We start from the raw sequence: 27,627 nt of genomic DNA on the forward strand, positions 1-27,627 counted from the left end.
CCAGCGCGCCCGAGCCGGAGGGGCCGGGGTCGGCGCACCTGGCGGATGCGCCCCGCCGCGCGCCCCAGCGCAGCAGCCCGAGCAGCGGCCGCCCGAGCGGCGGGGATGCCCGGACGCCGGGCCCCGGGGCTGGGCCCCCGGCGGTAACCGGAGCGGGGGGGCCGCGCCCCCCCCCGCCCCCCCGCCGGTCCCGGAGCCGCAGCTGCTGCGCCCGCGCGCTCCCGGGGACATTCTACTCGCCGCCCGGGCCCGCTGCCTCCTGCCCCGCTACTGAGCCCGCGGCCCGGGAGGGGGGCGCAGCGCGCAGCGCGCCATGGGGACCCTGCTGGCCCTGGTGGTCGGCGCGGCACTGGGTGAGCGCGGGGCGCGGGGCCGGGACGGCGGGGCGAGGGCCGGGACGGCGGGGCGAGGGCCGGGACGGCGGGGCGAGGGCCGGGACGGCGGGGCGAGGGCCGGGACGGCGGGGCGAGGGCCGCCCCCGGCCCGGCCAAGTCGGCTCCCGAAGTTGCGAGCGCGGGGAGCGGGCGGCGGAGGGCGGGGGCCGGGGCCGGGGGCCGGGGGCCGGGGGCGCGCGGCGGGGGCCGGCCTGGCACGGCTCGGCGGCTGCGGGCGCCCGGCCGGGGGCGAGGAAACGCGGAGTCAGCTGCTCCCGGAGCCCCGCAGGCTGCAATGTGACACCCACAGCCGCGGGAGGGGGTGGGGGAAGGCGGCGCCCGGAGACCGGGACGGGGGAGCCCGGGAGCCCGGGAGCCCGGGGGAGACGGGGACGCGGGGGAGGGCGCGGGAGGCGCAGCGGCTCCGAGAGCTCCGGGGTGGCCCGGCGGGCCGGGGAGCGGGAGAGGCGGGGGAGGAGACGGAGAGGGCTGGGGGGCGAGCCCGGGGAGGCCGAGGAGCGAGTTAGAAAGCGGAGCGCCCGGGACCCAGCAAACTTGGGCGAGGCAGGGAGAGATGGAGACACAGGGAGACACAGGGAGACACGAGTTTGAAAGGGACGGGCGGGTGCAGAGGGAGACCCCGAGAGGCCGAGTGAGCCTGGAAAGAGGACCCGACGGGGTGGGCCCTTCCGAGAGATTCCCTAAGAGATAAAAAGTCCTGGGAGACAGACACAGAGGTGCTCAAGGAGTCAGAGACGGCAGCGGAGGACCCCAAGTTCCCAAGATTGAGAGAGGAAGCCGCTTGGGGGACAAAAACACCCAGGGCTGGAGCCCGAGAGGCGCAGCGTTAGCTGGTGGGCGCTGGGCCTCGGCAAGCGGGCGGCAGGTAGGGATACGGAGGAGGCACCCAGAGGGACCGGAATCCAGCGGGGGTGCAAAGTCCCTGAGGCTGCAGAGAGCTCAGTGAGTTTCAAGAAGCTGAGAGGAGGTGGGAGAGGGGTGTGGAGGTGAGGAGCCCAGAGGGGAACGGGGGACAGAGGCCAGAGAGGCTGGGAAGGGGGTGGGTGACAGCCGAAATTGTGGGGCCAGAGAGCTGGGCAGGAGTTGGGGCCCCCCTGCCCCCCTGAGGCCTTGCCTTCTCCCACCCACCCTCTCGGGCTGGCTGGTTCTGCAGAGCAGTAGCGGCGCAAATGACTCTGCCGCCTTGAACTTCTGACACATCCAGAACTCTAGTCCCACCTAACTGCCGCCTACCGTGGGCAAGGGGACCTAGGAAGGGGCGCTCGGGTATCTACTTGGGCACAGAGCAAAGACTCCGAGTAACTGACCGCGGGGACAGCCCTGTTGTTGGGGAGGAGGTTTCCTGTGTGGCAGGCCCCCTGCTGGGGCTCACCTAACCTGTGGAATCTGCCCAGCAGCCCCTAGAGGCAGAGATGATCATCCCCCTCACCTCACAGAGGGAAACTGAGGCCAGAGACGATGAGTGACTTGCCAAGGGCACACACAGCAAGGGGCAGGGCCGGGCGTAGTGTCCATTCGCTGGAGGGGAAACAGATGGTTCCAAGCGCCCAAGAGCCAACAGCCAGTAAGCCTGGCATTGCCCCCAGGGCGACGGGTGCCCCTGCTCGACCTGAGCCCGCTGTCCCCGCAGTGTCCTCAGCCTGGGGGGGCTGCGTGGAGGTGGACTCAGAGACCGAGGCCGTGTATGGGATGACCTTCAAAATCCTGTGCATCTCCTGCAAGCGCCGCAGCGAGACCACCGCCGAGACCTTCACAGAGTGGACGTTCCGCCAGAAGGGCACTGAGGAGTTTGTCAAGGTGTGTGGGTGCCTGGCACAGGTGTGGGAGGGGGCGGCTGCGTGGGCGCTGGTGACAGGCAGGACCCGGGAGGGGCTGTCTGTCTGTCTTCAGCCATGTGCTATTAGCAGCGACCGGGATTCTGATTTCGGCTCCACCGCCGACCAGCTGGTGACCCTGGGGAAGGCACTGAGCCTCTCTGAGCCTCAGTTTCCTCCTCCGTAAAGATGGGCTGGTGATGGTCTCTGGCTCGTAGGCTTGGGTGGGGGTCGACCTAGCTGGTGCCGGGGGGCACCGGGTAAGTGTCATTGGAGTGACAGAGTCCCAGCAAGGATGTCTCACAGAGTCATCGTGAGAGCAAAGCAGAACTCTCCTGACCTCCTTTGCGTGATGTGTATTTTGAGCTACAAGTGAGGGGGACACCGCAAACCCGCAGGGCCCCCTGAAGCCCGGGGTCTGCGGTGGCTGGGAGGGGACGCCTCTGTCCCTGCCTGAGGGAGAATGAAAGCCAGGAAGGCCGGATGGGGCTGGGAGGGGGGCCAGGGGGTGCAGAGGTGGCTGCTGCCGGAGGCCTATGTGTGCGTGTGTCAGGGCCAGGGACACAGGGCTGGGGGCAGGCCAGGGCACGATCCTAGCCCCCCGTGCCCTCCCTGCCCGAGGTCAGGGTGCCTGCTGTCTCTCTGAGCGGCAGGGCAAGGGGCGGAAAAGTCTGGGGGCTGCGGCCAGTGACCGGCCCGCTGCCCCCAGATCCTGCGCTATGAGAACGAGGTCCTGCAGCTGGAGGAGGATGAGCGCTTCGAGGGCCGCGTGGTGTGGAATGGCAGCCGGGGCACCAAGGACCTGCAGGACCTGTCCATCTTCATCACCAACGTCACCTACAACCACTCGGGCGACTACGAGTGCCACGTCTACCGCCTGCTCTTCTTCGAGAACTACGAGCATAACACCAGCGTCGTCAAGAAGATCCACCTTGAGGTGGTGGACAAGGGTGAGTCAGGCGCTGCTGCCCCCTCGCCCCCGTTGCCCACTGGCAGCCAGATGGTGGGACAGATGGCAGGTAGGGGACAGCCTGGCTCCACGCCTGGGCCAGGCAAACGCCCACGGCAGCGGGGAGAGGGGGGTGCGGTGGGGAGCTGCACCTCCTTCCCCAGCCCCGGGGCTCCGGCTTCCCTTTCCTTTCAACCCGCGGCCTGGCCACACCAGGCCTCTCGCCTGAAAGTTCTGGGTGTAGAACTCGCCCACCTGTGCAGAGTTTCTCCTGCAGGTGCCTTCCCGTCTCCGAGGAAGGGCCGTCGGGTGGGAAGCAGGCTGATGATGGCATCCACCTCGCAGGGCGCTGTGAGGATGGAGCGGTGCGCGGGGCCTCGGCAGTGGGGCTGACAGTGGAGGTTCCGACTGTCCGGGAGCCTCGGGCCCGCCTCCCTAGAGCAGAGCCCCTTAAATTCTGCTGTGCACCTGAGCTCCCTCCCGGGAGTCTTGTTAGTGTAGACCCTGACTCAGCAGACCCGGGGTTGGGCCCGGGCCCCGTTTCTAACAAGCTCTCGGCGAAGCCAATGCTGCAGGTCTGGGGCCACATTGAACAGCAAAGATCTCAGGCTGTTTGGGGACATTTCATCATTTTGGCTCTAGCTGCCTTGGATCCCTTCTCTGAACCATCTTCCAAGAGGTATAAATTGGAACTTTCCAGGGCCCGAGGGCCCACTGGCTTAGAGTCAGGAAGATATCCCAGAACCTGAGCCACCTGAGTCCTGGCAAGCAACTCCCGTGGGGCCACCCGAACCGGAACTGGGCATTGTCCTTCCTTCCCCCAAGAGGGGTGCAGGCGCACCCTCCTGGCTAGAGGCTGTTACTCTCCCCATTTTACAGATGGGGAGACCCAGGCTCAGGGAGGTGAGATTACGTGGCTGAGATCACAGAGCTGGGACCTGGATTTGAACCCAACCAAGCGTGTGTGACTGCGTGTCTGTTCTTGGCGTGATTCACTCTACTCTGCTGTCAGCCAGAGTCTGTGGGTTTCTCTTGATAATTAGCATTTTTTACGTTTGTTATCGAAGTTGATCCAGCAGGGTTCAGTGCAGGAGACACGTCTGAGCTACGCTTTGGTGTAGGTCACGATGCCGGGTGGGCGGCCACCCGTGGATGTGGAAGAGGGAGCCCTGCCCATGGGTGTGGCTGTGACAAGAAGCGCCCCCAAGTGCGGTGGTTTAACAAAATCTGTGTCAATCCTGCCTCCGGGATCAGTGCCCCGGGGAGGGGTCAGGAGTGCAGGGGGCCTGCCAGGTTCCTTCCGTGTGTCCCTCGCTTGGGGTGCTGTCCCCCTCTGCGGGGCGGAGGCTGGGGCTCAGGCTCGCCCAGGACCCAGCAGAGCCTCCGTTAAACACCATGTCCCATATTCTGTTACCTGCCCGCGCCCGTGTTCTTCACATTGACCAAGGGCAGAGAGCTCTTTCCGTCGTCTTCCCAGGGTCTAGGGGAGTATCCAACGTACTCTAGTGTTTTTTTTTAAGATTTTATTTATTTATTCATAATAGACACACAGAGAGAGGCAGAGACACAGGCAGAGGGAGAAGCAGGCTCCATGCAGGAGCCTGATGCGGGACTCGATCCCGGGACTCCAGGATCACGCCCTGGGCCGAAGGCAGGTGCTAAACCACTGAGCCACCCAGGGATCCCCTCTAGTGGTTTTTTATCCGCCCTGGTACAGTATTTTTTATTACTGTATATTCTCTGATTTAACATTACCAAACATACAATAGTATTTTTATCATAATCCATCATACTACAGGTTTTTTTTTTTAACATTACCCACCATGCTATAGTATTTTAGATTGATCATATTCTAGTAGTTAAAAGTTTTACTGGTTACACTATATTCATCATCAGGCAGCGTACTCATCCCACCACAGTATTTCTTTCATTCCCGCCTGGTATGGTTGTACTGTTAGCATTGCCAGCCTGTTGTATTCTTTTATTATTATTGTTATTGTTATTGTTATTATTATTATTATTATTATTATTATTATCCACTCTCTCCCTGCATCCTCGGCATTACCCATCAGCCTATATTGCCTCCCTGTAATAACCCCAAGGAATTAATGGTGTCATTTCCAGAGGAGGGCCAGTGGGTGTTGGTGGTGAGCCCTTTACCGAGGCAGCAGAGCTGCGGAAGATGGTAGAAGCACCTAGGGCCCCCCAGAGTAGTGGAGCCGGCGGATGGGGACAAGAGGCCTGCTTCCACGTTGCATGTCTGCACTATGGGTGGGGAACGTCTTGAGGTGAAGCAGCATCCGAGGCCAGTGAGAAATCCTGCACAGGGGGGCAGGCTGCGGCTTCACACCTGGGGGCTGCCAGCTTTTGGAAGACTTAGGGGCTGTTGAAGAAATCAAAGTTCTCCCTGGAGGAGGTGCCTGGTGACCCCTCTGCCTCAGTTCCTCGTCAGTGAAGTGGGGCAAAGACAGCCCCGCCTCCTGAGGTGTCTGTGTGGCTTGGTGGAGACTGCGTTTGACATAGGGCACCCTTGACCCAGGGTGTCTTTGGCTGGGGTAGTTTCTGGAGCAGGTGAGAGCTCAGACCCTGCAGCCAGTTACACTAGGGGTTGAATCCTGGCTCCGAGTCCGATCCTGGCTGTGCATCCTTGCCCAGCACCGGCCCCTTTCTGAGCCTCGGTGTCCTTGTCTGGACAATGGGCTACAGAGCCCTGCGGGTCACCGTCCTAATCTGACTGGGAGGGCCGAGGATAGCAGATTCCCCAAATCATTTTGAGCACTGAGTTCCCGGAGCAGGGCTGAGAATTCTGAAGAGGGAAGCTTTATCCAACATAAATCCAACTCCGTGTGATTCCTGAGGTCAGCTGACGCGGGAAGCCGGACTCTCTCCTCGGGGCTGTTTCAGAGACTCAGGGCGATGCTCACGTACAGAATTTAGCAGAGAGCCTGGCTGAAAGCACGCATCCTCCATATGAGACTCCTATCTTTTGGATGAATGAATGAATGAACCAGGGAATGAGTGATGTGTGGAGCCCTCTCTCTAGCTCCTCCGGGCAGAGAAGCAGGGGAGAAGCATCCAGCCCTGCACCCTCCCTCACCCTGGCCCAGAAAGCACCGGTGCCATCTGCACGGGGTAGGGCAGCAGAGGGTGCCCAAGACCATGTGAGGACAGTGGGGGAAGGTAACGGAGGAATACGGAGTGGACACCTGTGAAATCCGGCCTAGGACGCCCCAGTGGCCTTTGCCTCTGGTTCCTTGGCTGAGCTCATCCCCTTCACAGTTTAAATTTAGGTGCAGTGAGAGGAAGCTGGCAATGGCAGGAGCCTAGTGCCGTGGAAAGGATAGAAGGTTTCCGGAAAACGTCAGTGAAATAGCCAGTACTTAGGCAGTGCCAACTGCGAGCACATCCATGCGAGTTAAGGATATTTTTTAAAAGATTTAATTTATTTTATTCATGAGAGATAGAGAGAGAGGCAGAGACACAGGCAGAGGGAGAAGCAGGCTCCCCGTGGGAGCCTGATGTGGGACTTGATCCCAGGACCCCCGGGGTCATGACCTGAGCCGAAGTCAGATGTTCAACCACTGAGCCACCCAGGCGTCCCCGTGTTCAGGATATTAGCTTGTTCTCTCTTCCCAGCAGCCCTGTGAGGAGGCATGGGTGTTATCGTCTCCATTTTATGGAGGGGGAATTAAGGCTCAGAGAGGTGGAGTCATTTGCCTAAAGTCACACAGCTAATAAGAGGCAGAGTCAGGATTTGAATCCAGCCCTCAGAGTCCCCTGCTCTTAACTACTCTGCTGTACTGCTCCAATAATAGCAGTAACCGTACTATTAATATCAGCAAACATTTATTGAGCGCTATCTATATGCCAAACACCATTCTAAGGATTTTTGAAGTGTATTTAATTGTCACAACACTCCCCAGGAGATGCTGTGGTTATCAGCTTTTCACAGATGGAGAAAACTCAAACCCAGAGAGGGTGAGTCACTTGCCCAAGGTTACGCAGCCTGCAAGTGGCAGAGTCGGGATCTGAACCCGAGTCTTCTGGTTGCAAAGCTACAGCTCTTGGGCACCTCCAGCCAGGTGAATGGCACAGATGCCCCCTCAAGCCACACAGGGAGGCAGGTCGAGGGGGGTCCCAACGCCCACTGGAGGCTGGTTGTAAGAATCACAGTAATGGGGCGCCTGCCTGCATGGCTTGGTCGGTTAAGCGTCCCACTCTTGATCTCAGCTCAGGTCTTGATCTCAGAGTCGTGAGTTCAGGCCCTGCACTGGGCTCCACGCTAAGCCTACTTAGAAGAAAGAAAAAAAAAGAATCACAGTAACAACCCAATGACTCTGGGGAAGCAGCATGGTCCTATTCGCAGACCAGGCCCAGAGAGGCCAGGCCACTCGGCCAAGCTCCCACAGCAAGTTCGGGGCACCTCACGCTGCCTGCCCCTGGCCCTGATTGCCACCTAACCCTGCCTGGCCCTTGCAGCCAACAGAGACATGGCGTCCATCGTGTCGGAGATCATGATGTATGTGCTCATCGTGGTGTTGACCATATGGCTCGTGGCAGAGATGGTTTACTGCTACAAGAAGATCGCTGCGGCCACGGAGGCTGCTGCACAAGAGAATGCGTGAGTGGGGCCGGTGGGGAGGGGGTCAGGTGACCTAGACACCCAGGCTCCCCAGAGGGCTATGTTTGTTATCCTGGGTGGGTAAGGTTAGGACCCAGAGTCTGACCCCCCCCCCCCAGTCCCCTCCTCCCTCACACTCAGGGCTCCAGGCCCCAGCCTGGACTTCTTGTGGATCCCTAGGAGTCCGGCCTGCAGTCCCCTCCTCTCTCTAACTCCAGAACGCCATGCATCTGGGGCAGAGACCCCAGCCCTGTCAGGTTCCTGGGGGTGGGCCAGACTGCTGAGGAGGGTGACTGTACACCCAGCCTTTGCCCCCACAGCTCGGAATACCTGGCCATCACCTCAGAAAGCAAGGAGAACTGTACGGGCGTCCAGGTGGCCGAATAGCCCTGGTAAGGTAGGTGGGTGGGCAGCGCCGGACGGCCTGGGCGGGTGTCAGCCCACTGGGTCCCTGATACCTGTCTCTCCCTCACCTTTAGGCCCTGGGCTCCACCTCAAGGAAGAGCCAGCCCTAATGGGGAACATCTGGGCACGGCCTGCCCCCAATGGGGGTTGGCCATTCCTGGGCCTCTACGAGCCTCAGAGTCCTGCCAGCGGAACCGCCTGGGTGGGAGGGGGCAGGGGGCTTGGCTCACACCCCCAATCTGGCCTACTTCCTCCTGCCCCATTGCCCACCCACGCCATGCATGATGGGTAAAGCAATATTGCCGCTGCCCCCGCCCCTGCTTCTGCTGCCTGTTCAGGAGGGGGGGCGGTGAGGTGGGGGCAGCGGCTCCGCACCCCTCCTTCTTGCTGATTTGCACACATCGGCCGCTTCAGATGCACACTACTGGGGCCCAGCCTGCCCCTGCCCCCCTCCCCTTCCCGGCAGGGGTCGTGATGGGCTGGCACAGTTTGGGGCAGGGGGTTCTGGGACCCACTCCGACCCCCAGCAACATTTGCCCTCCTTCCTCTGGCTGGACCTGGGGTCCCCCTCCCTGTGATGCACTCTTGCCCCAGCCCAACCCTGCCCTCTCTCACCAGCCTTGGACTGTGGCCACTTAGAAGGGCCCATTCAGCCTCTTCTCTCTTCACACAAGTAGTTTTGTTCATGAAATAAAGATTCTTGGACTTGACTCGTAGTCTCTCTCGTGAGCCCTGTCACCCTCTACGCCCCCAAATCCGAAAGCCTCCATGTTCCCGGGGACCGTCCTCCGGGTCTCTGCCCAGGTTCAGAGAAAAGGATGGAGAAGGAACAGGTGGGTGAGTCTCACCCTTCTCAGGGCGCAGCCTCTTAGCGCGTGATTGGTGGGGAATGGGGGACCAGAGGGGAGCTCAGTGGGGACCATGAGGGGTGTGGGAGGGTGGGAGGGGGCCAGAGGGGAGCCCTGGGGGCAGCTGGGGGCGGCAGGGCAGGGAAGGGCCTGTGGAGGGAAGGCAGGAGTTTGGGTGGTCTGCGTGTTCCTAGCAGGGTGGCTCTCTGCTGCCCTGGGGGCTGGGGAGGGGGAGGGAAGGAGATGAAGATACATCTTGGTGGGGGGGAGAGGAGCCCCCCGCATGACCCCTTGCAGGAGGCTGTGGCTCTGCGTGGGGCGAGCGTGGGGTGAGCAGCTGTGGTCTGTGTTTGGGTGCGTGGCTGTCCACCAGCAGGTGTCTGGCGGTGACCCTTGTGTGTCTGGGTGTTTATCTGGCCCTGGGGTCTGACGTGGATCCCTCCGGGCTGCTGGCGGGACAGCGTGTATCTGCCCGGCCGCTTCCGGCCCCTTGGCCTGGACCTCAGCACGCCCTGCTGCCTTTTCCGGGCCAAGCCCCCCCCCCCGCCCCCCCCTCCCCGTGTGCGGCTTCCAGGCTCCAGAGGTCACCGCTGCGGCCAGTCGCTGCCAAAGCAAACCAGCCCCCGTGACTTGTAGGAAGGCAGCTGGGGGAGGGGAAGGGGCAGAGGCTGGGCCCGAGTTGGGGGAGGGGGGTCCGGGCCAGGGCCCGGCGGGACCTGGACGCCTTGCTCCCGAGCTGGACCGGGCGGCGGGAAATGGCAGGGGCGGTGGTACCGGGCAGGGTGTCCGAGGGGCCCGGGGCACAGGGAGGGGGTCGGGCCTGAGCTGGGCCGGGTGGGGGTGCGGCAGGGGCGGGTGGGGCGTGGGGCGGCCCATCCCCGACTCCCTGCAACTCGAAGGCCCGCCCTTGGGTGCTGCGAGCACCCCCCAGCTGCGCGGTCTGCCCAGACCCACCCTGCGCACACCTGGGCCCCCCGACCCGGCCGCGATCCCGCCCCGCCATCCAGGTGGCCTCCCGCGCCCCGGCCCTGGCCCTGCCCCTCCCCGCCCCTTCCCCCGCCTCCGCCCGGCCCCCTCCTCCTCAGGTGAGGCCGCCAGGCCTAGCAGGCCCCACGCCGCCGCCTCTGCCTCCGGGCCACCGCCGCGGGGCCACCATGCTCCCGCCCAGGCCTGGAGACTGACCGGAGAGGGCACTATCTCTCAGCTCCGCCCCCACCTGCCGGACCCCAGGGTAAGCACCGGGCCCTGCCTTCCAGGCCCAGGGCAAGGGTCCCGTCACCCCCACCCCACCTAATGCCCAGCTCCCCAGAGAGGGCTTCCCCGAGACCCAGGAGGGGGGCTCTCGACCTCTCTCCCCAGGACCTGGGAGTTCCAGCCCCCCTGCCTCAGACTCAGAGATTGGGTCTCCTCCCCCCTCAAACCCCAGACGCTGGGCCCCTCCGCCCCTCCTCCCACACACCCAGGGGTTGGAGCCCCCAGATCCCTCTCTCCCCAGGGGTCCCGGCTGGCCGGGATCTCTCTGCTCCCCAGGCCCAGGCAGGGGGCCCCCCACGCTGCAAATCCAGGCGTTCCCCTGGCTGCTGGTCGGACACTGACCCCATCCTTGAACCCAGCCCGGTCTGCGTCCGTGATCACGGCGTGCTCTGGCCGGGGCCCAGTCCCTGCAGCCTCCCTGGATGGGCGCCGGGCCGGGGGGCACCGGGCTGGGCTCGGCTCCCCCAGGCCCTGCCTCTCTGTCCGTCTCCCCACAGGTCCCACCCCGGCCCGGGAGGTCAGCCGGGGAATCATTAACAAGAGGCCGTGACATGGCGGAGAAGGAGGGTGAGTCCCCTAGGAGTTTCGGACGAACGATTGGTGCCCCGAGAATAATCGCCTTCGCGCAGAATCACGATCGCTATTGCTCTTTTGTAACAGAGCGATTTTATTTTCAGTTACCTAAAGCTGAGGTTTTTTCAGCTTCTTTCCCCTGAGTCCCGACTTGGGCTCTGCCTGGCGCCCCTCCCTCTGTGCTCTGCTCCCAGCCCTCTGCCCCCTCAGAGCCCCCTCTCTCTGGCACCCCTCCGGGGCCATCCCCACCCCCTTCTACAGTCTCCTCTGCCTGATTAACTATTAACCAAATCTTCTGTGGGGCTGTGCCACCACCTGCCTTCCTGCTATCCTGTATGACCTTCCTGGCTCCTTGCCTCAGTTTCCCCTCACACCCAGTGACTCCTCAGCTAACCCTGTCCCCCACCTGGAGCTAAGGTGGGAAGACCAGCGATCACGGTTCTGGACACAGACTCGAGCTGAACGCACAGGCCTGTATTGGAATCTGCTTCTGCCACTTTTTGGCTGTGTGATCTTGTATAAGTGACATCCTTTCTCTGGGCTTCAGTTTGCCCCCCGGGGTCCAGCATGGGTCCTCATGCTACCTGCCTAGCTACTGACAGGGGTTGCTGGGAGCACAGAACGCACACAGGGCACCAGTGTGGGGCTTAGCATGTAAAACCCACGCTGTGAACCAGAGCTGTCATGACAGAGGTCGGCCAGCTTGGTGTCTAGGGGCCCCAAGACCCCCACTGATCCTAGACCCTCCTCCCACCTCTCCACACTGTGGGCAAAAGAGCAGAGGGAGGACTTTGGACTCGGCCAGGATGGATGGAGAGGGGAGAGACCGCAGAGAAACCACTCCAGGAACAAGGAGAGAAAGCCCCCGCCCCAGTGGCTGGCACGGAAGGGCTCTGGGCAGGCCCTGGTAGGGGCTCCCTGGGAGCCAGCTGGAGGGGCCTGAGTGGGGGGCAGCCTTTCCCTCCTGCCCTCTCCAGCGGGGGCTGGCTCCCTCTCTTCTTCCTGGAACCAGGCTAGCTGGGTTCAGTTCCAGGTGGTAGCAGTGTCGAGCTGGGCAGCCCTGGGCAAGGAGCTTCCCCTCTCTGGGCCTCAAGTTTTCGTCTGTAAGACGGAGGTGGGGTGAATGTGCACCTCCGGGTGGCTGAGGATTTAAAGGGCATGGTCGGCAGGGAGAGCTGGGTGTTTGGCTGGAAAGATCAGTGGGGATGACTGGCCCCCTGGGGTCTCAGCAGTTAGCAAGTCCAGCCATGGCCCAGAGCAAACCCAGCACCCCGGCCCCCCCGCCCCCCATGGCTCAGGAGCGAGCACTGCCCTTGCTGTGCAGAGCAGGTGGGTGCAGAGCCTGGAAACTTAGGGACGGACGATTTTCCTCCTGGAGCGGACTGAGGGAAGCCTCTGCAGCCGGGGGCCACGCGCGAATGAACCGGGGAGAAAAGCGGGTCACGCCCCGAAGGATGGCCAGAGCTGGTCTGGGTGCGGAGAGAATGAGGCCGAGTGGGGTGCCCCGCATCCCCAGGCGGCTCGGCCCGGTTCTCTGGCTGCGTCCTGCTGCCGAGGCTGGAGCCAGCGATCAAACCTGGACCCAGATGCCGAAAGCTTCTGGTGCTGTGCCAACTTGCCGGGTGACCCGGGGCAGGCGGCGGCCCCTCTCTGGGCCTCCTCTCCTCCGCGGTAAACTGAGGATGGCCACAACGTTACCTTCCTTATCACCCCCGGTGCAAGGACAGAGGAAAATGCAGGACGGGGCCAGGGCCGGGCGGGGAAGGACCCGATTCTGAGAGCCACGGCTGCCGTTGGTGGTGGCTTTGAAATGTGCCCAGGGCAAGGTTCTTGGTGCTCCCTGGGGACTTGGGATCAGAGGGGGTGACCCCTGGGTTGGCACTCAAGGTGAGCAGGGAACGGGTGTGCCAGGCAGAGGGAAGAGCGTGTGTAAAGCAGGGCTTCCAGGGATGCAGAGGCCCGCGGATACTGCGGGCGTTCCTGGGGGTCCTGTGGGAAGCTGAGAGTGCCCAGGGGAGCAAGGCATCCAGGACTGTTTTTGGTGGCCGGCCTGTGATGCCCTGGCAGTGCCGGGTGTCTCCACCAGGTGGCGATGGTGGTCATTCTTTGTTTCTCTGGGTCTGACTGGTGGTTTACAAGTCCGGTGGTGGTTTGGGTTGCTTTTTGGAAGCTCCATCAGGTGTCCGATCGGGACCCGCAAGGCTGTCTGGGAGTTCAGGGAAACATAGGTCCAACCCCCAGGTCTCTAACGGCCCTGCTTATATCCTAGAAAAGCTGACACCCCAGGGCTGGGGGCCTTAGACTCTGTCTTGGGGACACCAGGAGTCATGGAGGGGTCTAGGTAAAGAAGGGACAGGGTGGATTTGGTGTTTAGGAAGATCCTCAAGCTTCCCTGTGGAGGCTGGACCAGAGTGGAGGCTGAGTCCTGGGCTTGGGTGGGGCTGGGTGTGGGCAAGGAGAGGGTGGACAGGAGGTGCTCAGGAGGCCGGCAGGTTGGGGGGGCTGGCAAGCTGTGGTTGTGGGGAGGTGTCCTGCAGAGGGGGGATAGTCCAGAGGATGAGGGCCTCTGAGATGGAATCTGGGGATTCGGGGCAGGGGGGATGTTGAGGCCAGTATAGGACCTGGGGATTGCGAAGGGCCCAGGGGATTCCAGGGAAAGGCATCTATGAGGCTGCAGGGCAGAAAAGGGAAACTGAGGCTGTGGAGGTGTGTGAGACAGACATGGGAGCAGGGGGTACGTGGGGGAGGAGGCCACGTCCCACCCTACGAACTCTAGGTTTCAGGGAATGGGAAGAGGGTCAGGAGATAGAGAAGCAGAAGGAAAATGGGACGCATGTGCTGTCCCAGAGGCCGAAGCAGAGAGGGTCTTCGGGAAGCTGGGGTTGGGTACGACGAGGGCTGAGCCCTGAGCTATTGACTGAGTGGGGTTTCAGAGACAAGGAGCCAAAGGTGTCACCTGTGAGAGGTTTGCAGCCGGGTGGTGCGGACAGAACACCTAAGGTCAGGGCAGCCTGGTGCCCTTGAGGAGCCTCGGGGAGAAGCTGGGCAGGCTGCTCCCCGGGAATCGCGGCAAGGATGCTGTCCCCACTGTGGGGACACTTCTGGCCTCGGGAAAGGCGTGCAGTGAGGATGCCTCTCACGCCGGAGGACCCAGAGTGAGAACACTTCCCGTCCTACCAGGGCACCTGTTTTGGGGTTGCCCGAAGCCCCCCAGATCCAGAGGGCGTGGAAGGAGGTCCCTCTCACCCCAAGAGACACGGAGTGGCAGTGCTTGCCACCCCAGCACGCACGCCGAAGCCCCTAGGCTGGGTGGGCTCCGGGCGGGCTCCTGGCGGCCCAAAGCCCTGGCAGGCACACCTGAAAACAAAGGGACCAGGACCAGCCTCGCGGCTGCAGGAGCCAACACCTGAAACCAGGAAGATGGCTTGGGGCACAGTTGGCAGGAGGGCGGAGGCCGGGCCTGGCCTGGGCCCCTGCGGCCTCTTTGGGGGGAGGGTGTGTTTGTTTTCTCATGCCTTGCCGAGAACTGCTGGCCTCTCAGATTCTTAAGGCGCCCAGGCAGTGGCCGTCCCAGGAAGATCCTGGGCCAGGTCCCGCTCCATTCAGGGTGCCGGTCTGGCCCTGTGCCCACCAGCTGTGGTGCCAGACGCAGGTGGGAGCGCTTGGACTCCTGCCGCCCTGCGGAGGCCGTGCAGGTGCCCGGGGCGGTCGGGGGCACGCCAGGCCCAGCTGAAGGCTCCTAGGAGCCCTTCTTCCTTGGCTCTCCCACAGACCCTTGTCAAGGGGTTGGCTTTCAGTCCCTGGGACCCCTGTGGCCCTGGGCATAAAAACCCCCTTCCCTTCAGGCCACCCGGCCTCCCTAGCGGATCCCAGCCCAGGTCCCTACCTTCCCACCTTCCCCAAACCCATGCCCTTCTGGCCGCATCGGTGGTCTCTCTCTCTCTCTCTCTCTCTCTCTCTCTCTCTCTCTCTCTCAAACAGATCATGCTTATCCTTGCCCCGGGCCTTTGCCCGTGCTGTTCCCTCTGCCCTCAGTGCTCCTCCTTGAGATCTTTGCACGGCTGCTCTCACCCTTCAGGGTTCAGCTCAAAAGCCACTTCCTGGGGAGGCCTCCCCTCAGCGCTCCACAGAAGCCACCTGCTGCCCCCGACCTGCATTATTTTCTTCATAGGCTTTGCCACCACCTGGAAACGATCAAGTGTGTTTACTTGTTTATGTTTTCCCCTCAACCTTACACGTGTGAGAATGCGAGCCCCGGGAGCGCCCGCATCTCATCTGTCTTGGGCTGTGTCTTCTGAGCCTAGTACGGTGCCAGGGACAGCAGCTGCTCAGCAGGACAACGAGGGAACAAAGCTCCATTTTACCAAGGAGGACACTGAGGCCCAGAGAGGCGAGGGGTATCGCCCAGGAGCACCCAGCTCTCATGATGTAAAAGCACTTCTTGAGAACTTGCTCCCTGCCAGGCATTATGACAAGGAGAGGGAGCAGGGCCTAGTGCTCCTACATGACGGTCCCAGCGCCGTGTCCCCAGGTCCAGGGCTCAGCACTGCCTCCTGCTGGCTGAATCACCGCCAGGAGCATGTGACTCTCCTTCTCTGAGCCTTAGGATTCCCTGGCCAAAAAATGGGAATCCTCCCCCCAAATGAGGACTGTGCTTGGGAGAACAAGCCTGTGATAAGAGTTTGGCTATTAGGATGTAAGAGAACCTTAAAGTAGTCTTTTTAGAGGTGAGTGTGGGGTGGATGCCCATTAAACAGACAAGAAAGCTAAGGTTCAAAGAGCTGATGCCACCTGCCCAAGGTCCCGGGTTCGGAGGGCTAAGGCCACTATTTTTAAGTGAGGCTGGCCAATTTTCAAATTTGGGTCCTTAACGTCCAGGGGGCACATTTGACCTCGGAGCTGGGTCTTGCGGCGGGTGGGGCGGGGCAGGGGGGATGGATGCCCAGGGACAGAGGAAGTAGAGCAGCAGAGAGAGAGTGACGGAGTGGTGAGGACACCCAGAACAGCAGGGAAGTGAGCTGCCAGGAAGGCAAAGGTCAGGGGTCGCGGCCCCTGAGAGGCTCCCAGGGCCTCTGAGAGAGTTAGTGGGAATGAGAGGTTCAAGAAGAGATGGTGCAACGGGACAAGGACATAGCGAAGTGCAGTGTCCCCGGGAAGAGAAAGGCTGCAAGCCAGGCGTGCGGGCGGGCAGGTGGCAGCGGTCCCAGCCACGCCCCTGCCCAGCAGGAAGCCTCCGGGAGCCGGACACCTGGTCGCCCGCACAGTAGGGGAGGGACGGCCCTGCCAACCCTGGGCCTGAGAAACCGGGCCACGGTAGCCCTGGGGGGCAGGGCACGGCTGGCCCCGGTGCCCCGACGTGGCGGTGACGAGGACAGGCCTGGCAGTGGCCCCGGCATGGTGTCTGTTGCAGGTGCCCGGACTGTGCCATGCTGTTCCGGACCCAAGGTGGCAGCTCTCACTGCGGGGACCCTGCTGCTCCTGACAGGCATCGGGGCAGCGTCCTGGGCCATTGGTGAGAGTGGCCCCTGCGCCTCTACCCTCCCCTGCCCGCCCCCCGCCCCCCGCAGCCCCCTGCCTGCCCTCACCTGTCTGCCTTCTCTGCAGTGACCTTCCTACTCAAGAGTGATCAGGAGCCGCTGTATCCGGGTGAGTAAAGGGGGCCGGGAGCCTCGGGGGAGCCCTGGAGGAAACCTGTAGCCCGTGAGGGCTCAAGGGACGATTTCTGAGCAGCTGCGTGGGCAGGGGCCGACCCGCCAGTGGTTGGAGCGCCTAGGGACTGAGCACCTGCTCCGCGCCGCCGGCCATTCCAGTATTTTCTAGACTATAAATGCGCTCCCCCCACCCCCCCCATCAGGGCCTCATGAAGTTCATAAGTCAGGGAGTCAAAAACCACATTTTAAAAAGCACGAAGGAGACTAGATTAGAAATGACCTCAGCGCATCTCCTTCGGGGCCAAAACGTGGTGTTAACCTTTCATTCTGGTTCCGTGCGAGCTGCGCTGTTGCTCTCTCCATTTTACAGATGGGGAAACTGAGGCTCGGGGCCATGCATTGGTTTGCTCATTCAGGGCTAGGTCATAAAATGTAAACACGTGTCCCCTACCGGGCGGCATGGTCAGAACCTATTTGCGAGCTGCCGTATGAGTGCGACCCCTTCTAGTTCTCCGGGGGTGGGGGCGGCTGCGGCTACGATCCCCATCTACAGATGTGGAAAAGTGAGACCAGAGAGGACACGCGGCTGGGAGGTGAGGAGGCCGGGAATAGCTGCCAGACGGGCCGGCGGAGCTGGGTCTGCTCGCAGCTGAGAATGAACGGCCCCGCTAATAATAGATGCGGAAACTAAATGTGGGATGAATGGATGAATTTTCCCTGGCGCCAGCCCCCAGCTGCAGGTCCGTGCCCAGCACAGCGGGAAGAAAGGGGGAGCTGGGTGAGGGGATGTGTTTCTCACTCCCAGGAGCCTCCTCCAATTCCCTAAAGGACTCAGCTGGTGCTAAGAAATGAAAATCCAGACAAGGAAGCCTCCATCAGCGCTGGTCACCATCCCAGCACTCCGAGCATTTACAGGTGCCAGGCGCAGGCCTCGGGCCTCTCCGGTTTCGGTTCATTAAACCCTCCCCAAAGCCCATTTTAACACGGGGAGACTGAGGCAGAGAGGCCCGGCGACCGGCCGCAGGTGTCAGAGCCAGTAGGCGGCGCTCTGGGATCCGAACCCAGGCCGCCTCGATCTCTGCAGAACGGCTACACTCTGCTGTTTCTCAAGAAACAGCCAAGCCACTCGCCTTCGCGACGGCTGCCACCTGCCAGGCCCGCGCTGTGCCCTTGGCTCCAGAACCCTGCGAATTCGGACCTGTCCTCATCACCCCCGTTTGGCAGATGGGGGACACTGAAAGCCCAGTGAAGTGACTTGTCCAACATCACGAGCTGTGGAAGTGGCGGGCACGGGCCGGGGGGCTTGGGGGGGTCACACCCTGGAAAAGCCGCTCCGTTGCTCCCCACTGCCCCTGGGCTAAGATCCCCCCCCCCGCAGGCTCCAGGCAACCTGGGTGCAGACCCCTCTTCTGCCCTCTCCTCGGGCTTGCTGCGGGCGCCCTCTGGGGTCCAGCCTGTGGGCCGTGCTCATGCCCTCCAAGGGCCCTCCTGGCCCCCACCCCCACCCCCACCCCGTCTTTGCTTAGCACCTCTTTCCCGCTCACGCCCAGAAGCGGTTTGGAAGTTCTGCACTGTCACTGCTGAGCTCTGTGGCCTCATCCCAGTCCTGCCTCTCCGGGTCCCAACATCCTCACCCGTGAGCTGCGGGGGGTGGGGGGAGAATGAGAGATGAGGCACTGCTTGGCTCCCAGACACTTGGCAAGTGTCGCTTTGGGGTCTCACCACCTTCAGGCTTTAACTCTCCTGAGCAAGGCCTTCCTGCACCCCTAGGCCCCACGCTCCCCTCCACCCCATGGCCATGCCCGTTGCCGGGGTAAGAATCCTCACACCTTACGTCGGGTGAATTTTAGGAGGGCAGGGCCACTTCGTTTGCTGCCCCCAACGGTGTCCCACATGTGGGTGCTCGGGAAGTCTTTGCTCAACCAACAAGCACAGGCAGGTCGCCGAGACGAGCTAACCTGTCCTTGGCCTCCAGCTAGACAGTAACTAGGCCGTGAATCACACTCCGCTCCGGCCAACGCCAGCAGTGCTGCCCTTCAGTTCTGCTTGGGTTTTCCAAAACTCTTGGGAAATTACCAAACAAACAAAAACAGCCCCCAAACTATATCCCCACCTCAATTTTTTCTGGGACTTTTCACACCTCTAAATATATCAGACAATTTAGTAAGCAAACCAGGTGTCCCAGAACACAGTATTATTATTTTTTGTTTGTTTGTTTTGTTTTTTTTTAATTTTTATTTATTTATGATAGTCACACAGAGAGAGAGAGAGAGAGGCAGGGACACAGGCAGAGGGAGAAGCAGACTCCATGCACCGGGAGCCCGATGTGGGATTCGATCCCGGGTCTCCAGGATCGCGCCCTGGGCCAAAGGCAGGCGCCAAACCGCTGCGCCACCCAGGGATCCCCACAGTATTATTATTGCGTGTGTGTGTGCAAATTATACAAACAAGAATAAAGAGTTGAAAGGTGAGAAACAGAGGCAGAGAATGGTGCCTTTAAAGTGGGTGCCTCTCTCAGTGGGTGAGAATGTGCCTTTAAAAATAATGGGGGGACATTTGATACCCTGTGCCCCTCCCTCCCCCAACACATATCCATAGAGTGATCGTTTTTTCCCCCTAAAATCTCACCCTACTGGGAATATTTGGGAGCTCTTCACCCCCAGTTTCAAACTGCAAGTCTTGGTCTTGGAAATCGGGGGCGGGGGTGGGGGGGGCTGCGATGGAGGCGAGGCAGCCAGGAAGCAGTCAGCTGCGGGTTAGCAGAAGTCACCCCAGAGGCTGTCCGGGCCCCCACGCAGAGCTTAGGGTCTGGAGCCGCGCAGGCCTCAGTGCAAGTCCTCTCTGCTTCTCACTGGCTTGGTGATGTTGGGCAAGTCACCCCACCTGTGGAGCTTTGGGCTCCTTCCTCTGATCAGAACGGGGATGGCCTGGCCTCGGGGTGGCGCAAGGCGGGGAGAACTCGAGGCAGGGGGTGGGACACACAGCAGATTCCCTAGACCTCCTGCCTCCCCTGTCCCCCCAGATCTGTGCGCTGAGCAGTGCGGGTGTGGCCTGGTCGGCTTCCTCCTAAGAGGAATGTGCTCTGGGGCGCCAGCCATGCAGGAGGCTCAGGGGAATAGGACCGAGGGGGTCGAGCTGGCCTTTCCCCAAACCTACTCCCCCTCCTCCCTCCCCCCTCCTGCTCCACGGGGCTCCATCCTTCTGTGCTCGGGCCAAACACCGTGTGTGGACTTGTCCTTGATTCCTCTCTTTCCTTTATGGCCACATCCAGACTGTCAGCTCGACCCGCAAAATCTCTCCAGAGTCTCAGTTCTCACCGCCCGGCTGCCCCAGCCCTGGCCGGGCCTCCATCGTCCCCTCCCTGGGCCCCCTGCAGTCGGCTCCCCGGGGCCTGCAGCCAGAGGGTCAGGGCCCTGCTGGCTCAGAGCCTCCCTTGGCCGCACCTCGCACCTCGCACCTCGCTCCGGGGAGAAGCAAAGTCCTGGTGTGGACCTGGCCCCCTCCCGGCTCATCTGGCCCCGGCTCCCTCCGCTCCGGCCTCCGTGCTCTTCCTCCCGGACGCCAGCAGCCCGGCGTCTCTGCACCTGCAGTTCCCGTGGCCTAGTTCTCTGTTCCCTCACCTACCTTCACGACTCTCTCCCCCCTTCAGATCTCTGTTCACACACCCCGCCCCCGCCTTCTCAGCGAAGCCTTCCCTGCCCGCCCATGGGAAATGGCAAGTTCTCCCCGCATCCCTGCATCGCGGTATGCCCCTGCCTCCGTCAAGCTAGATTTGCCTCCCTGGCTCCCTTTTTTTGGACACGCCGTCTATTTTGCTTACTTGTCCCCTTCGTTACCCATCTCACCTGCTGGCCCTTGAGTTCCGCAGGGCGGAGGGTTGGTCTGATTTGTTTATTGCTGTGGTGACCGGTTTCATTGCCCAAAATAGAGCCTGGCGCATCCTGAGTGGTTAATGTAAATAAATAGGGCTGGGGTGTGGGAAGGGGTCCTCTGGCCATCGGTGGGGAGCAGCCAGTGAGGGGCTGAGGGGGTGGCTTGATCCTCTTGATGCCTCCAGCATCACCTCACACAGGGCTGGGTATGGAGTATCGATGTCTAGTTAACGCTTATCCGAGTGAGTGAATGAACGAATGAGTGAATGAATGAATCCTATATCCTCAGCTCAGAGAATTGCACTTTCGTGTATTCAAGGCTCGGATAAGTCCAGCAGAAAAGATCATTCGTTCGTTCTTTCTCTCTTTCTTTCTCTTTCTTTTTCTTTCCTTTCTTCCTTCTTTCTTTATTTTCTTTTTCTTTCTTTCTTTCTTTCTTTCTTTCTTTCTTTCTTTCTTTCTTTCTTTCTTTCTTCTTTTCTCTTCCTTTATAAAAATTCCTAGGGCATCTGAATATTTTGGCAAGCTGATGCATCTGTTAGTCCAGGGTCTTTGGGCTGCCTAAGACAAAAGGAGAAAATAAACCGGTTAAACAAAAAAGGGAAGCGATTGGCTCACGTATCCAACAATTCTGGGGGGCTTTCGAGCCTGGCTCCATCAAGGGGCAGGCATCTCTTGGCTTTCCTTCATGTTGGCTTATTTCCCCTCATGGGGGCAAAGATGGTCCCCGGCGGCTCCAGCCTCACACGCCGTCCTCCTGGGAGTGCAGGTGAAACCGCTCTCCTCTCCCCCGACGTCCGATGTCCCTGCGGAGGGCCAGCCGCAAGGTCCCCGGGGTCCCGCCCCCAGCAGGTGCACCTGGAGCTCCAATGGGCCCTGCGTGGAGCCTCAGGCCTGGCCCCCCGCCCCGGGGCGCGGTGGGGAGGTGACCAGGCGGCCGTCCTGTCGCCCTGCAGTGCAGGCCAGCCCTGCCGACGGCCGGCTCATGGTGTTCGACGACACGGAGGGCACGTGGCGGCTGCTGTGCTCCTCGCGCTCCAACGCCAGGGTGGCGGGCCTGAGCTGCGAGGAGATGGGCTTCCTCAGGTACCGGCGGCCCGGGTGGGGGAGCGGACGGGCGGGGGGCACGCGGGGCGGGAGGAGCAGGCCTCACCCCTGCCTGCCCAGGGCCCTGGGCCACTCGGAGCTGGACGTGCGGACGGCGGGCGCCAACGGCACGTCGGGCTTCTTCTGCGTGGACGAGGGGAGGCTGCCGCTGGCCCGGAGGCTGCTCGAGGTCATCTCCGTGTGGTGAGGAGGGCCGCGGCCCGGGGCGCCCATCCCGCCCCCCCCAGGGGCCCTTCCTCCCGTCCTAACTGGCCTCCCCTTTGTTTCTGCCTCTGCCCCTGTGTCTCTCCCAGTGACTGTCCCAGGGGCCGTTTCCTGGCTACCGTCTGCCAAGGTGAGACCCTGAAACCCAGAACCTTCTTCCTGGGACCCCTCAGGGCGGAGCCATGTCCTATTGGATCCCCCCCTCCTCCCCACACCTACACCTATCATATCCTCTTATCTTACAAGGATGGAGCTGTGTCCTCTGGGACCCCAGGGTGGCGGGGCCATGTCCCCATAGGGTCCCAAGGATGGGACTGTGTCTCTTTACTCCCCTAGGTGGGCCCATGCTCCTGGAGACCCCCCAGGTCAGGGTCTCGTCCCATCAGACACCCCACCACCACGACTGGCCATATCTTCTTAGATTCTATGAGGATGGAGCTGTGTCCCCTGACTCTCCCAGGGTGGCAGGTCCATGTCACCTCAGTCCCCCAAAGCAGGCCATGTCCCTGGGGATGTGGCTGTGTCCTGAGGTTCCAGACACTCCTGCCTGACTCCGCCTCCCCCACAGATTGTGGCCGTAGGAAGCTGCCTGTGGATCGCATCGTCGGAGGCCAAGACACCAGCCTGGGCAGGTGGCCGTGGCAAGTCAGTCTTCGCTACGATGGAGCACACCTCTGTGGAGGGTCCCTGCTCTCAGGAGACTGGGTGCTGACAGCTGCCCACTGCTTCCCCGAGTGAGTGTCCCCCACGGCCCTGAGCGGGAGAGGCAGGGGACAGGCGAGGTGAGAGAGGCTGCGCCCAGGCAGCTGCCACTCTCCTCTCCTCTTCCCCGGTAGGCGGAACCGGGTCCTGTCTCGGTGGCGAGTGTTTGCCGGCGCCGTGGCCCAGGCCTCACCCCATGGCCTGCAGCTGGGGGTGCAGGCAGTAGTCTATCACGGGGGCTACCTCCCCTTTCGAGACCCCAACAGTGAGGAAAACAGCAATGACATTGCCCTGGTCCACCTGTCCAGCCCCCTGCCCCTCACAGGTAAGTCTGGGGGATGAGCCTTGGCCTGGGGACTCTAGAGGCTGGAGGGACAAAGCACCGAGCCATAGGACTCCATGGTGATGAGAAAAACGATCTTGAGGGGACACAAAGTAGGCGTGCACTCGATAGGTATGGCTGGTGTAGCCGCTTTGGGAAACCACCTGGCAATTCCTTGAAAAGTTAAACACGGAGTTACCCTTTGACCCAGCTGTTCCGCCCCGGGGTACATGCCCGGAAGAGATGAAAACACGTGTGCACACCGAATCTTATACACAGATGTCCACGGCAGCTCTATTCACAACAGTCAAAAGTTCGAAGCAACCCAGACGTCTGTTTAAATAAATTAACAAAACGTGGCAAATCTACCCAATAGAATAGTATCTGGCCATAAGAAGGAATGATGGAGTCCTGACCCGTGTACACAACGGATACACCTTGCAAACGTTGTGCCGAACCAAAGAAGTCACACACAAGAGGCCACTACCCGATTCCATTTATAGGAAATGACCAGTATTGGGGGATCTGGAGGGAGAAAGTAGTAGATTAGTGGTCGCCAGGGGGCAGGGGTGCTAAGAGGTAAAGGGGGAGGATGGGGACGGGGAGGTTGGGAGGTGGTAAGTAAATAACACAGAATTTCTTTTGCGGGTTGAGGGGTTGATAAAAATGTTCTAAAATCGGCGGTGCCAACGGTTGCACCTTCCTATCGCCAGGTAAGCACCTTGACTCTCTACCTGTGAACCCTCTAAAAACCATCGACTTGTACACTCGCAGGGCGCCAGCTGTCTGGTGCGTGAATTAGGGCTCAGAAAAGCTGTTACCAAACAACCAGACCAGTTCCGTGAAATGAAAACTTTTACCATCTATGAATGAGTCCGAGAGGGAATCAGAAGCAATTCCCTCTGCGGGTCCCTGGAGCATTTCCTTGCTCTTGGTCAGAAGGACGCCCTCGGGGGCCAGGGTGGCTTTGGCGCTTCTGCGTCGCCCGCCCTTGGGTAGCGAGCAGGCCCTGGGTCACCGTGCGACCGCGGCACTAATAAAAACCAGGCGGATGAAGTCGTAACACGACGGGGATGAGCCTCCGGGTAGCAGTGTAATAAGGAGGTGGTTCAGTGAAACGCTCTCCCAGTGATGATCTGCGAACACCAGCACTTGCACACACACACACACACACACACACACACACACACACACCCCGTGTGCCCGGCGCTGTTCTCAGCGTGCCCCGAGCCTGCACGCACTGAGCCCCCACGGCACCCCGGGGAGTGGGGCGGCGGGTGGGGGGTCCTCTTAGGATCCTGTTTTCCCACACGGTGGAAGGTTTGCGTTCTACTTCTTTTTATGGTTATTTTCTTTTGACTGATCCGTGTTACCGGTTTTCCATTGAAGGGGATGATACACATTTTTCTTTAAAATGAAACAAACCCTTGTCTTTAGGGAGGGGTTACAAATAAGGAAGTAAAGAGGTGTCCACGGAAGCCCAGGGGGAGGCTTGGGTGTGAGGCATGGGACTGAGAGGGTAAGGGCATAGGATTTGGGATCAGATTCAAGTACTTGCCAGCTGTGTGATCCTGGGTGTGTGGCTTCGCCTCTCTGTGCCTCAGTTTCCCATATCCATTCAATGACTTCCTAGGGTTATCATGACGATTAAAAGGGTGAGATGAGGAGCACCTGGGTGGCTCAGTTGGTTAAGCGTCTGCCTTGGGCTCAGGTCATGATCCTAGGGTTTTGGGATTAAGCCCTGCATCAGGCTCCCTGCTCAGTGGAGAGCCTGCATCTCCCTCTACTCCTGACCCCCTGCTAATGCTCTCTCTCAAATAAAGAAAATCTTTTTAAAAAAAATATTTTATTTATTCACTCATGGAAGACACACACACAGAGAGAGAGAGAGAGAGAGGCAGAGACACAGGCAGAGGGAGACGCAGGCTCCATGCAGGGAGCCCGATGCAGAACTCGATCCCGGGTCTCCAGGACCACATCCTGGGCCGAAGGTGGTGCTAAACTGCCGAGCTACCCAGGCTGCCCATAAAAATCTTTTTTTTTTTTTTTTTTTTTAAAAAAGGAAGGTAGTATAAGTAAAGAGCTTAGAGCGATGCCAGCACATAGTGAGCACTGTCAATATGAGCAGTCATCGCCGCTGTCGTTTATTACTATTACTAGTTAGGGGCGCACTTCCTATTTGCCAGGCGTGCCACTCAGGGCTTTACCAATTTCTCACCACAACCTCCGAGGAAAGCGATGATTCTGTCCATTTTATACCTGAGAGCTCAGGCCCGTGGAGTCAGCAGCAGGCGGTAGACAGAGCTGCCCGGGCCTCCGGTGTGGGTTGGGCACTGCACAAGGACGTGCCACCGTAGGGGCGCCATTCTCACTGTTGCTGGGGTAGACCTGGGTATCTATCACAGGGATTTTCTGACAGACAGAAGCCGAGTATCTAAAACTAGGGATGCCTTTTTCTATGTCTTACCAGAGCGCCTGCTAGGCGGGGTGCAGGGGGCGGCGGCCTGTGGGCCTGGGTTAAGAATGCAGGCTAAGGAGCCAGGCCCGCAGGTCAGGTTCTCCCTCTGTCACTGACTCTGGGACAAGGGCCTTGGCTTCGATTCCGCCCCGTGAATGGGCCCCGAGCTCCGGATGGGGGCCTGCGCGGTGAACCCCCGGAGGGTGGCAGCCCCGCCGTGGCTGAGGACGCAGGCGGGTGGGGGGCCGCTGGGGGGCCGCTGGGCGGCGGGGCGGCCGCAGACGCGCCGTGTCCCCCGCAGAGTACATCCAGCCCGTGTGCCTCCCGGCGGCCGGCCAGGCCCTGGTGGACGGCAAGATCTGCACGGTGACCGGCTGGGGCAACACGCAGTACTACGGTGAGTCCCGGCCTCTGCCTGCAGCGCCGGCGTTCGGGGGACCGGGCTGGGCTGGGAAGGGCGGTCCGGCCGGTCGGACGCTTCCAGGTCCGGGGGCCCGGGGCCGTGAGAGCCCGGGCGGGCCGCAGCAGGGCGGGGCGCCGCGCCTGTCCCCCAGCTTCGGCCAGCCTTGCCCGCACACCCCCAGGCCAACAGGCTGGGGTGCTCCAGGAGGCCCGAGTCCCCATCATCAGCAACGAGCTGTGCAACGGCCCCGACTTCTACGCGAACCAGATCAAGCCCAAGATGTTCTGTGCCGGCTACCCCGAGGGCGGCATCGATGCCTGCCAGGTGTGTGGGCAGCCCCCGCGCTGCCACTGTGGGGCCGGGGGTGGAGGCGCGGGGCAGCGGGGGGTTCCCTATCTCAGGGCCCCTGGCCATCCAGGAGGGCCTCCCGGATGCCCTCTGGGCTTCCAGCCAGGCCACCCCTGCCCCCCACCACCAGGGCGACAGCGGCGGCCCCTTCGTGTGTGAGGACAGCATCTCTCGGACGCCACGTTGGCGGCTGTGTGGCATCGTGAGCTGGGGCACCGGCTGTGCCCTGGCCCAGAAGCCAGGTGTCTACACCAAAGTCAGTGACTTCCGGGAGTGGATCTTCCAGGCCATAAAGGTGATGGTGGGGCCCAGATGGGAGCCAGGGGGCGGGAGGGAGGGGGCGCCCCAGGGAACAGAGGGGTTTCAAAGGGCTTCTGGGGAGGGGAGGTTAGCTGTGGGACTGGGGGAGCCTCTCAGACCTCAGAAGCCCCCAGTTGTCTTTCCGCAGACTCACTCCGAAGCCAGCGGCATGGTGACCCAGCTCTGACCTGTGGCTTGTCCTTGATGCACACGCCTCCAGGGCCCAAGTTCACCTAGGTGGCTCCGGCCCCACCTGGTGGGGTTCACCCTGGGCCCGGAATGGGACATTTTTTCTTCTTGGGCTGAGCCCACAGGCCCAAGGATACCCTCCCTCCAAGGCTCCTCCTTCCACAGTGGCGGGCCCACTCAGCCCTGGGACCACCTGAGACTCACCCTCCTGACCCCCATGTAAATATTGTTCTGCCATCTAGGGACCCCATCTAGGTGCCCCTGATGACAGGATGCTCTTTAAATAATAAAGATAGTTTTGATTAACATGGCTTCTGAGTTTGCAAATGTAAACAGCCACGAGGATATTTGTCGGGGAGGGAAGAGAGAAATTAGGGACTGGCCCACATCAGGCAGGGAGCATTATTCTCCAATTCCCCACTGGCTGAAGAGAAAAAAAAAAATTTAATTGGTTCACTTAACTGAAAATGCCCTGGAGCAGGCGGCTTCAGGTACTGCTGGATCCAGCTGCTCAAATATTTTTCATTAAGACTGCCCCATTTCCTCTCTAAAATCTGCTTTTGTACGGAGAAGAGCTTTATTTGCAAGAAGACTCCCCTACAACCAGAGACCACTCACCCAGACGCTGGGCTGATATACCATGGACCACTTAGCAGCCTTAGTGGAAAAGGAAATGTTTCTTTTTAGCTGCAGCAAGAAAGCCTCAGGCCTGGCTCTCACTGGACAGATTTGGGTCATATGCTCCTCCGTCATCAAATCACTGCGCACAAGATGTGTGGGGCTAGGGGACTGACCCTCAAGACCTATATGACTTCAGCGTAGGGGGTTCCCCAGTGGAAAATGGAGGGTTTTTTTTTTTTTCTTAAAAAAGGGATGTAGGTGCCCAGTGGGGAATAAAAAAGACATTCATCAAAGGTCAACACAAGAAACTGGGCCCTGTAGGGTAGAGATAGGAGTGTCAGGCCCTGCTCACAGGTGGGCTGCGGGTCAGGTCCCAGCTTCCCTTGGGACCCCCTCTCTGTTCCCTTGAGCATCTGCAGATGGGCTGGAGGCTTACGGGCCGCCAGGGGGTGCTGCTGCGGGAGAAATGAAGCGATTCCTGCCTGGGTAGTCCCTAGTGCCGCTGAAAAGCAGCTGGTCTGCAGGAAGATGCCTGTTTCCCATGACTTCCAGGGATAAACATTAAAATAAAATAGAAAACATAAAAACATT

The 27,627-nt window shown here is 60.7% G+C and overlaps 2 protein-coding genes and 1 long non-coding RNA gene across 5 annotated transcripts; 2 read left to right on the forward strand and 1 right to left on the reverse strand.

Moving 5' to 3' along the window:
- Nucleotides 1-8,894, forward strand: SCN1B (sodium voltage-gated channel beta subunit 1). 2 transcript variants are annotated; one of them, XM_072750829.1, is made up of 6 exons: nucleotides 1-353; nucleotides 2,026-2,192; nucleotides 2,919-3,159; nucleotides 7,638-7,779; nucleotides 8,100-8,176; nucleotides 8,259-8,894. In XM_072750829.1, exons 1-5 carry the CDS (start codon nucleotides 314-316, stop codon nucleotides 8,164-8,166), a joined length of 657 nt encoding a protein of 218 aa, XP_072606930.1. In that variant the 5' UTR covers nucleotides 1-313; the 3' UTR covers nucleotides 8,167-8,176; nucleotides 8,259-8,894. The 2 variants fall into 2 exon arrangements, with proteins under 2 accessions (XP_072606930.1, XP_072606924.1); XM_072750823.1 differs by having other exon boundaries at nucleotides 8,100-8,171.
- Nucleotides 4,667-10,793, reverse strand: LOC140597994 (uncharacterized). The gene is made up of 3 exons (XR_012000118.1): nucleotides 10,629-10,793; nucleotides 8,800-8,980; nucleotides 4,667-6,141 (listed from the first exon to the last, which is right to left on the reverse strand). It is a non-coding gene; the product is annotated as an uncharacterized lncRNA (long non-coding RNA).
- On the forward strand, nucleotides 9,710-26,721 carry HPN (hepsin). 2 transcript variants are annotated; one of them, XM_072750807.1, is made up of 13 exons: nucleotides 9,710-10,263; nucleotides 10,784-10,853; nucleotides 16,270-16,371; nucleotides 16,464-16,505; nucleotides 21,339-21,468; nucleotides 21,550-21,672; nucleotides 21,783-21,823; nucleotides 22,262-22,427; nucleotides 22,530-22,720; nucleotides 25,477-25,572; nucleotides 25,760-25,902; nucleotides 26,057-26,221; nucleotides 26,361-26,721. In XM_072750807.1, exons 2-13 carry the CDS (start codon nucleotides 10,838-10,840, stop codon nucleotides 26,400-26,402), a joined length of 1,257 nt encoding a protein of 418 aa, XP_072606908.1. In that variant the 5' UTR covers nucleotides 9,710-10,263; nucleotides 10,784-10,837; the 3' UTR covers nucleotides 26,403-26,721. The 2 variants fall into 2 exon arrangements, with proteins under 2 accessions (XP_072606908.1, XP_025866108.1); XM_026010323.2 differs by having other exon boundaries at nucleotides 9,716-10,263; nucleotides 26,375-26,721.
- Nucleotides 26,722-27,627: the final 906 nt, after the last annotated feature.

The sequence above is a fragment of the Vulpes vulpes genome, chromosome 1 (assembly GCF_048418805.1).
Source record: "Vulpes vulpes isolate BD-2025 chromosome 1, VulVul3, whole genome shotgun sequence".
Lineage (NCBI taxonomy): Eukaryota > Metazoa > Chordata > Mammalia > Carnivora > Canidae > Vulpes > Vulpes vulpes.